Consider the following 10,077-nt stretch of genomic DNA (forward strand, 5'->3'; position numbering starts at 1 on the left):
AGCTTTGCTGGACCCTGTGATGCTGAATTATTCTTTGCTGCACAGCTCACACAAGGGGAATGTCCAAGCCAACACCTGCAGTGTGGGCACTGAGTGACTCCTAACCACAAATGCCATCGTGGGGAGGCTCAGAGGGATGGCTCAAAGGCCAGCCTGCATTTTATCATTTTATACATTTTATAATTTCATGCATTTTATAAATTCTATAAATTCTTAGGAAACCATCTCTTCATTAGCTTGGTAGGCAAGTTCAAGGTCACACCTTGGATGAAATGACCATAAATCAGATCTTTGAAAATGCAGTTCCTTCTTTCTCTGAGCTCTCTCACCTCCTCAGGGCTGTGGCAGAAGGTAAAGCCACTTCAGAGATGAGGGAATAGAAAATAAAATAAAAATAAACTTTAAGGCACAAACACTGCACTTCAAGGTTAGGAATACTAAACCAGTTGTAATAACTATGAGCAGCACTGATTTTAAACAAACACATTTTGTTTGCAGCCCCTCTCTCCTGCCACACAGTTTTTCTAATCACTGAGCACAAGAAGTTTATTCTGATTTCCAAGTTTTCTGGAAAGCAGAGGACATGGATTTCCTGTGGAGAAAGGTAATGCTTCTTACTCAAAAGTGCAGGAGCATCTGAAACCTTCCCAAATTTTAGCTAAACAAGTCAGCACAGCCAGCTAAGAAAAAAATCAGTCTGTGTTCTTCCTTTATCACAGGTTAATTATCACACAGAGCATGGGGAGCTGCCAAAAACACTGCTACATTCAGACACTAAAACTTGCATTTTATTTGCATTGCACAAAGAAGGGAGTGTTAACCCCCCTGCCCAAGACAGAACATGACCTATCTCCAAAGCAAGACCTGATTGATTCCCTGTTTTGGGTTTTTTTTTTCTCCTTTCAGTGTATTATTACTTATCTTTTGTCCCAAATGCTATTTCCTTAAAATGCTTTGATTGCAAAATATTGATTTTTTCTTTTTTTTCCTCATTTCTTTCCACCCTTGTCTGCCAGCACAGATGGACAGAGGTAGCAAAAAGAGTAATTAAGCACCATTTAATGTTTTTCAGGTTCAGATTTCAAATTTGCCCAGCACAGTCCCTACTTTATTTTCAAAGATGCTTTCCCCTGGCCTTGAGTTCTACAAATTTAAAATGAGATTTTATTCAAGATCTATTTTCAATGAAATGAGAAAAAAAAACCAAAACCAATCCTGAAGCTCTATAAAACAAAGTTTTTGCATTAAATTTTCAGACATAAAGCCAAAATCTTCAAATTTCCACCTTATGCCCTACTTCCATTGTCTAAAATGAAGGTACTACCTTTATATACAGCATCTCTGTATGAGTTTAACTGGAAAGACTCCAGGATTCAAAATGTGCAGCATGCGGTTTCCTCAGCAACCTGGAAAATGTATTTTGGTGCCTACTGGGTATCAGTGATGATGCCAATTGTTATGTTAATTTTTCAGATCTTTGTTGTTCATAATCTTCTTCTGTGTCTTTCAACTGATCTCTGTTCAGCCAGTGAACTTCCATTACCTCCTTCACCTTGATTTTTGGATGGGTAAAAAAGAATACTTTATAGTTCACCACCTTATCCAGTGCCACAAAAATAATGGCTCATAAAGCAAACCATGGTGGGATCTGTGTCAGTGAATCCACACAGGGACCCAAAGATAAAGGGTGAACTTTAAATAATGTTTTGTTTCAACAGCAGCAATTTGGGATAGCACAGCTTTGGGCACCAATCCAAACAAATCCCTGTCAGTGTCACAGGTGACAGATCAAAAACAGGCACAGAAAATAAAATAGAAATCAACAATAATATAAATAATAGATATTATATAATATATCTAATAATATATATTTAAAAATACCCATTTGACTAGGGCAACACTCTGGTACAGGCAATCTCTAAATTTCTTAATTAATTCAAAAGAATTAATTAAGTCTTCTCAAATGGCTGGGTCATGCAAATTTTAATGATTTTTTAATAAATTCTGTTCTTGTCAGATCTTTAGCACTTTAGCTTTTGCCACACATTTCCTTTGTACCTAGCATTAAAAAATATTAGTGTGCAAAATTTAGTTGATTAGAATCCAATTTCAAAAATATCCAACTTCAAAAATATCTGAGCACCTGTTGAGGGAAGAGTACTTGGCTGAAAACTGAATGGTATCTACTGACCCAAGTCATGATTTGGTTAAATTCCTTCAAGGTGCCACATCTTCACCCTGTTCCCTCTCATAACTTCCAAATACATATTATTTCCACATAAAAATACTAATTAAAACTATACAAGAAAAGCACTTTTTGTACCACGTGCCTTTCATGATCTTCCACTCTGCTCTATTAAAATTGTCCTTAATTAAATTTAATTAAAATGTAAAATTCAAAATTCAAATTCATTTAATTAAAATGTAAAATTCATGTCTGAATACCATTTAAACCATGTCAGTAAACATAAAACAAACATTTACTGTCAGATAACAAAGCCAGCACAAGAAAAAACCCAAACTACTACCCATAATCTGAAAATACTTTAAACTGGACCTTCAGATCTTTAACTGGAATATAAGACTAAAACCTGCTCTGTCTGAACAAAACAATTTGTAACCAAAAAAAAAAAAAGATTATTGTGCATGGAGGTAAAAATTAAAGACTTGTTTGTTTTTTTTATGGTGATAAAAATCCAAACTGCCCTGGAAGGTCTGAGGGATAGCACTTGGATAAAGCAGAAAATAAGGTGTGTACTTTAATAAGATGCACTCTAGAAATGCAAAAGAAGAAAAATAAATCAGAGTTTACAAGGATTCAGAGGAAAATGTTTGTATGAGGGGAGCTACAGGCTCCTGAGTCTCCAGGCAGAGGGCAGAAATAGCTGTCATGAAAGGACAGCCAGATAAAAATGAGACTTCATCTTTTTTCCTGAAACACCTGAAACAGATTTTATGCAAATTCCCAGAACTTTTACAATAATACATATTAAAAAATCAGGCAAGTCCTTCCTCAGGTGTTTTCTCAAGCTCTGCTTTTCTGTGGAAAAATGTTAAAGAGAACAAGAAAATGCAAAGCCCTCTCTATAGAAAATCCCACACCTAGTCTTCAATTCCAGGTCTGGACAAGTAATTAAAAATCTGAATTAAAGACATCGACCCTCAAACTTTAAAGGCCTGAACTTCCAGTTATTTACCCCAGGCTGTACAAAAAATAAAAAGGAATTCCATATTGCAAACCTCAGATAAAAGAATTGTCACCTGGATTCTCCACAAGAATATTCTGTTAGCTAGTCACAGAAACAGAAAAAAACCCCTTTGAATTTACAGCTCTCACAATTTAACTGTTCATGTTAAAGAAAATGCCTCCAGCAACTTCAAGGCTAAAGCAAATTCAAATCTCTGCAGGTGATTCTTCAGGAAATATCTATTTTTCTAGAGCTAGGTTATATGTTTTTCTACAGAACAGGCTGCCCAGGGAAGCTGTGGATGCTCCATCCCTGGCAGCATTCAATGCCTGGTGGGACAGGGCTTGGAGCACCCTGCTCTGCTGGAAGGGGGGAGCTGGAGGGTCTTTAAAGCCCCTTTCAGCATTTTATGGTGCTTTGTTTCATGGGGCTTCTTTGTTTTGCTGTTTTAGGAAGCTCAGAGACAGGAGAACACCACAAAGTGCAGTTTATTATTGCACTGTTATCCTCAGCAGAGCTGTCCAGGAGAACAGGACCTTAAAGCTTACACATTAAAAACCTGGGTCCTTTCTTTCCAACCTGAAAAGTCCAAGTGATTTTACTTGAAAGCAGCAGGAAACAGTCCTGAAAAAGCAGGTCAGATGCACAAAGACACAAAATGAAACTGTCTCAATATGGATTACAGTGGTCTCATAAAAACAAGTATTAAAAAAAGAACCTTTAGAGCTGCCTAGAAATGATCTAATGAAAGATCATTCTCAAGTGTCAAGCAGAGCAAGAGAAGGTGTGAAAAAGCAGTGGAGGAGCAAATGGAAATAAAAGAAGCTCAGTGACATTTAACATTTACACAAATGTCAGACTCCCCACCTCTTGGTTAAACACTCAGCTGGGATCTCAATCTGGGTCTGGAGGCTGCACCACCAATTTTGTAAAACAAAAAGAAACACGGCACAAGAATCAGGAATCTGTGTTTCTGAAAGGATGAACAGTCAGAAAAATGAGACTGGGAAGATGGGGAATGAGGGCTGTGCTCTAGAATTATTAATGGCTTATTTGTGGCTGAAGTCCATGCCTGAACTTCCATTCCTGCCTGAGGTTTGCTGTAACAGAGCTGATCATGACCTAAACCCTCGTGATTTACACTTACACACAAGAAGAAAAGGCACTGGCCAAGTGTCAGAAATCAGTCAATATTCTGAGCTATTAATACACAAGAATTCTGTAGAATTGATTAAAGGTCTAGGAAAAAACAGAACAAAAGCCCCACATCCTCAGCCTAATACACTGAATAAGAGCTCCAAGAGCAGCTTCTCTAAAGATACAGAGAAAAAAAATGTTCTTCAAATTAAAATTTATTGCAGTGCACACTTTTCTCTCTTTTTACCCTGTGTAGAGGAAAATTGGGATATATTGTGTGTGCAATTTTCCAACAATCATCCATAATGACATCCATTCCCTAGGACTCAATACCCTTTGGGAAAGCTCTCCAATTTGTCTGACACAGTCTACACAGTTTTTCACCCAGACCTCCCCCAGTTCACTGATAAGAGCTACATTTTCTTATCCAAAAAAACATGGATAGCCTGATTATCCTATTCTAGCACTTCCCAAGAAATATTAAGTATGATAATACAGCATTTCTAAGGAAAGTTATACAAAGTTCTCCACAAACTTTCCAAGGAGGTTACAGAGAAATCATCCCAATTATTTCTGCTGCCACAAGCCCTCACTCACTCAGTCCCACACTGAAGTCATCATCAGCCCTGTGCTCCAGACTGGCTTTGGTGAGGTGCTGGGTGGGAAAGGATTGGTTTTCCAGATCATGTGCCCTGATACAAATGCCTCAGCCACAGGTAATATTAAGATGGAAGCAGAAGCAGCACATGGAGTCACTGAAAGGAAACAACCTCTGTTTTGAATGTCGAAAATTCAAACAAATTCATCCTCCAGCATATTCCCATGGCATCAATGGACTCTTAATCTCCAGAATGTACATTCTAGTTCAGACTCTGACAGCCTTGGAAATGGAGATGCATCAGATTGGTTTATCTGACCCAGAGCTCTGCAGCCTTACCTTCTTCTGAAGAACGTTAACTTTGCGTTCCTTCACCTCCAGCATGTCCTTGAGGTCGTGGATCTCGCCTGCCTGAGTGCCCTTCTCCTCTGCCATCTCCTGGATCTGCTTTGTCTTCTTGTTCAGCATGGTCTCCTTCTCCTCCAGACGTAACCTCAGCGCATCCACCTGCATCCAGGAGGGCAGAACAAGCTTTGTTCAGCACTGAAGGAGAGAAACCCCAAACTACACCTCCAAGGGGAAATATTACAAATAGATTCAGAAATCTAACACCCCTTTCTTGAAGAATTCAACACACTTGAGATTGGGATAAAGCAGTTATCATAAGAGAGACTAAATAGGAAAAATAACCAACCCTGTTATTCCCAAGTGTATGGGAATAATGCTCCTTCTGAGAAAACCTCAAATCATCCTTCTCATGTAACTCAGGCTTGTATCACACAACCCTGAACTACTTTTCCTCAAAGGAGAAGCCAGCACAATGTGTTGTGGAGAAGTTCTCTCACATGCAGGGAAGATGACCCCTTTATTTGGAACATTACTAATAATCAGAGAATAAACACTGACTTGTTGCACCAGGCAGTCACTTCATATTCCAGGTTTTAAGCACAGTAACAGCTGAGGCTGAAGGTAATGAAAGCAGAGCTCTTTGCAGCCACTGCAGATCACAACTGGAAAGAGGTTACCTTAGGATGCCTCAGAATATTTTGGCTCAGAAAGCAAAGTAATAGTTTAAATATAACGTGTTTTCCACAGCATGCAGTGTTATATTAAGGGCAGAATTGAACAAATGACACAGTACAGGATATTGTGGGTGCAGTTTGGACACACAAACACACTTAGAGCTCCCAGGGCCTGAGTGAATTTAGAAACACTCTGGGAACTCTGCTGGGACCTCAAGCTTCAAAACTGCACCTTGAGCATCTTCTGCTTTTCCTTCTGCATTTCCCTTCCATATGTGAAACAGAGCTCACAAGACAAAGGAAAAGGGAGAAGGAATCAGAGCTACCTGAATATAAATTTGATGAGAAGAGTAAGGTCAGAGCACAGACTGATCTCCAAGACTGTTGTGGAATAGAAATCCAGCAGCAGCAAGCACCCACGACAGCAGAGGAACCCTGTGACCCCTCTCCACTCAGCACTCAGACACAGCTGCAATCTGCCAGCCTGGCTGTAATCTCATTTGACACTATCAGATTTGGTTCCTGGTAGCTGAATGCATCCCAGGACATCAGTCACACAGAGTGAACAGGCTGATCAGTGGATTTCTTGCTCCTTCTGCAGAGCACAGACTGGCAGAGACGTGAGGTGAGAGGATGACAACCAGGGGACAGCCCCAGCTGGGGCAGGATTTTTAGGAACTCGCTCTGCTCATGGTATTCTGAGCAGCATTTAGTTTTAACATGTTATTCTAACTCAATGGAAAATTGTCTCTGAGGCTCTGCATTTGCAGTGTTCACCCCCAAAACCCTGTGGTGCTGTGTGTGCCTCCTGTGACACGGAGCAGTGAGTGCTGCAATCCCACTGTCACCTCTGTGTCTGGAGCCTTCTCACTTACACATCCCCGATTAAAATCACATTCCTGACCTCTCACCCAGCAAGGGGAGCATGCAGTGTGAGCTGCAGGGATATCAGAGTACCAGCCCTCACCCAAATATGATTTATAGGATGGATAGTGTTTGCAATGAAAGGTTTAGCAGGTGGATCACGCTTCGTCTGCTTTCTTAAAACACACAGTTCTATAGACTGATTAGGTATGTTCTTCCCTGGGAATCTTTGATATTAAAGCTAAGAGTCACTTTTATTAATTCTTGAAGGGAAACTGAAAATCTCCCTCACAAGAAAATACACATACTCTCTACAGTTGTGTTGCAAAATATTTGAGACAGTCCAGATGCCTACAGCACAGTAGTGCTCTTAAGTCAAAAGAGAACATCTGCAAATAGAAATTTATCCACAGAAAGCTTTCCATTTTCTGATTGATTATGCTCTTGGAGCTCTATATTAGCTTATGGTTTGGGGTAAATTGCATTCCTGGTTTTATTTGTGTGAGGTCCTTGCCTAGAAAACCATAGAAAACACTTTTGAAAGCATTTTCAAAGGCTGGCAGGACACACAACCATCACCTCAGCACTATTCCTGGCAGAACACTGCCCTTGTTTATCCATGTCAGCTCAGTTTATGCATGGCATCCTCCCACAGTGACAAGAACTGAGCTCTGTGGGAGTCAGGTGATGCCAAACAGAGGCAGCTCAGGATTTTCTCAGTACATGGAAACAATCAGGCCAACACCACCGAGGTGCTGATGCCCCTTCTCCCCAGTTTTGTGTCTTGGACCCTGGGTTAACCTAAAAGCTTTCCCAGTAATGGGATTTCCTTCCCAGTAATGCCATTTCCCAGTTCTGCAGGGCAGGAGGAGCCTGGCAGGGCAGCTCAGGCTGGCTCACCTGCCCTGCCTGCAGCACCCAGAGGCTCCAGCACACCCAGAACATCCCCAACCCTCCCAGGTACAGAGCAAAAACACCTCTCCTCCTCCCAGGTACAGGGCAAAAACACCTCTCCTCCTCCCAGGGACAGAGCAAAAACACCTCTCCTCCTCCCAGGTACAGAGCAAAAACACCTCTCCCAGGTACAGAGCAAAAACACCTCTCCTCCTCCCAGGGACAGAGCAAAAACACCTCTCCCAGGTACAGAGCAAAAACACCTCCCAGGTACAGGGCAAAAACACCTCCCAGGGACAGAGCAAAAACACCTCTCTGCAGCTGGACACCACCCACAGGACTTCAACTCTTTCACTGAAAGAGTGAGAGATGAAAACCTGTCTTGGGAACCACTGATATGTTTCCATAGGAGCTGTAAATAACATTCTGTGTCTCTGTTCTCTGTGTGTCTGGTCATACATTAAACACGTAGAAGTCCAAATTTCTAAGGGAAATTAGTCCATTAGTAGCTCCAATTACTGCCAAAATAAAGCACAATATGAAAAAAATAATATTTAATATAAACCTCATATTAAGCCTTTTTTAGAATCTTGAATTCTATAATGACAGTCTCAGCTTTTAGAATATTCCCAAACTGTAGGGAAATCATATAAATTTTCACAAGTCCACAGTGAGTTTCAGACCTCACTGTGTTTCTCACTGTGCTCCTGAGTTTCAGGAGCTTGCATTAATTGAACTGAGATTGAAAACAAGAGGTTTTTTCCCTGAGTTGTATCATCCTCTCCACTGTACAGTAGCAAACAGGTTATTCTGACCCTGGTGATTCCCACTTGGCTTGAAGAAGATGTCAGTGATGCCCAGAAAAAAACAGCATTCTACTCTTTTCCTGAGTGATCCTTCACATCTGCCTGTCCCTTGTTCAAACCATGGCTGAGCCATAATTTAGATCAGGGAACCCAGCCATCCTTCCCTCAGTGGTACCAGGGGGTAAAACCTCCCCCCAGAATTCAAAAAAGTTCAATTTCAAGCAAAATTCCGAAGTTTAATTCTCTGTAGGCCTGACTACAGCAGAAGGAACAGATGGAATACCAATCCCAAAATGTGTTCAGAGAAATGAATGTGTTCAGAGCCTGCAAAGGTTTCTAACAGGAGCCAGCCACTTTTTAAAGCAGATGTTGAAGTGATTCTATGTCAGCATTCAGAATTTAAAGATCATTGAGAAATGCACAGAGACATGAAATTAAAATTGGTATGTGAGGTGAGACTTGCTTTTTACCTACTGTAGTTATTTTTAAGTGAAGTCTCCAATATGAGAGCACATTTTAAAAAAGATCAGGTTCATGACATTTTCCATTACTGACTGGCAAATATATATAAATCAAAAAAAGGAGTTCAGCCTTTTTGCTGATAGCAGTCTGAAATGAAGACTTTAAAGCTATGTTTATTGACTGATTTGAATGCAGTGGTAGTTCACAAGACTTAATTTAATTCTCTAGTTTTGACATTGATCTTTCTTTTTAAGTAGATTAGACTCTTCACCTCCCCTAGACCAATGGCAGCAACTCAGATCCAGCATGGTCTGTGGATGAAAGCGAATTCTTCATGAATTCTTATGTTCTAATGAGACATTCAAAGCAAATAAAAACCTCCACGTGATTAGATTCATTTTTCTACTAAATATTAACCAGATTTTACCATAGGAACAGAGCAGTTACAGAACCATGCCAGCTTGGGCAGCACACAGAAATAAAGGAGAATATTCTCACTTAATGCAATTTCTCACTGTGGCCACATAACTTCTGGCACTGACCTAAGCTGAAGGGCTGAAAACTTTATATGGATAAAGCCTTAATTCCAGCATAAATACTGACTTGTTTTTTGTTTTGTTTACAAAGTGACTGTACCATTTTAGAGCTATTTTAAAGGTTTCTACACCAATTGAAGAGTTAACCACAATATCCTCTCCACCCCATAGCCCTCAGGATAAACATCCCACCAAGAGCTCATGTGGCAGGTGGCAAATCCATTTCTGAGCTATTTTATCAACACTTTTCCCCACCTGTGAGCAGCTTCTTTAACAGGAGACTAAATGAGAGGTTCAAGGAGGCATTCTCTTTCCATGTAAAATGTTTATTTAAATATGACTTTCAAGAACTGGTCCTCTCAGAGGATGAAGGACAATGAATGTCAGACACTGCAGCTCTCCTCCTCCTCCTCACAACTCCCTCCAGGTGTTTTGAGAGAAGTTAATTGTGTTCTAACACTGCCCAGCACTGTCAAGAAGTGAAGCCAAGCAGGACCTCACATTCCCTCCTCATTCCCAAAGAAAAACCTTGCATGGAAAGATATCCCTCCCTTTAAAATACCCCAATCA

At 40.4% G+C, this 10,077-nt stretch overlaps 1 protein-coding gene across 5 annotated transcripts in view; it reads right to left on the reverse strand.

Moving 5' to 3' along the window:
- The window catches only part of ERC1 (ELKS/RAB6-interacting/CAST family member 1), a 284,117-nt gene that overhangs the window by 190,510 nt on the left and 83,530 nt on the right, over nucleotides 1-10,077 (reverse strand). For all 5 annotated transcript variants that reach the window (XM_015627633.3, XM_015627634.2, XM_015627636.3 and 2 more), the window contains one exon: nucleotides 5,263-5,430. In XM_015627633.3, coding sequence (XP_015483119.1) covers nucleotides 5,263-5,430 — 168 coding nt within the window. The remainder of the gene's footprint in view (nucleotides 1-5,262; nucleotides 5,431-10,077) is intronic.

This window comes from Parus major, chromosome 1A, assembly GCF_001522545.3.
Source record: "Parus major isolate Abel chromosome 1A, Parus_major1.1, whole genome shotgun sequence".
NCBI classification, from domain to species: Eukaryota; Metazoa; Chordata; class Aves; order Passeriformes; family Paridae; genus Parus; species Parus major.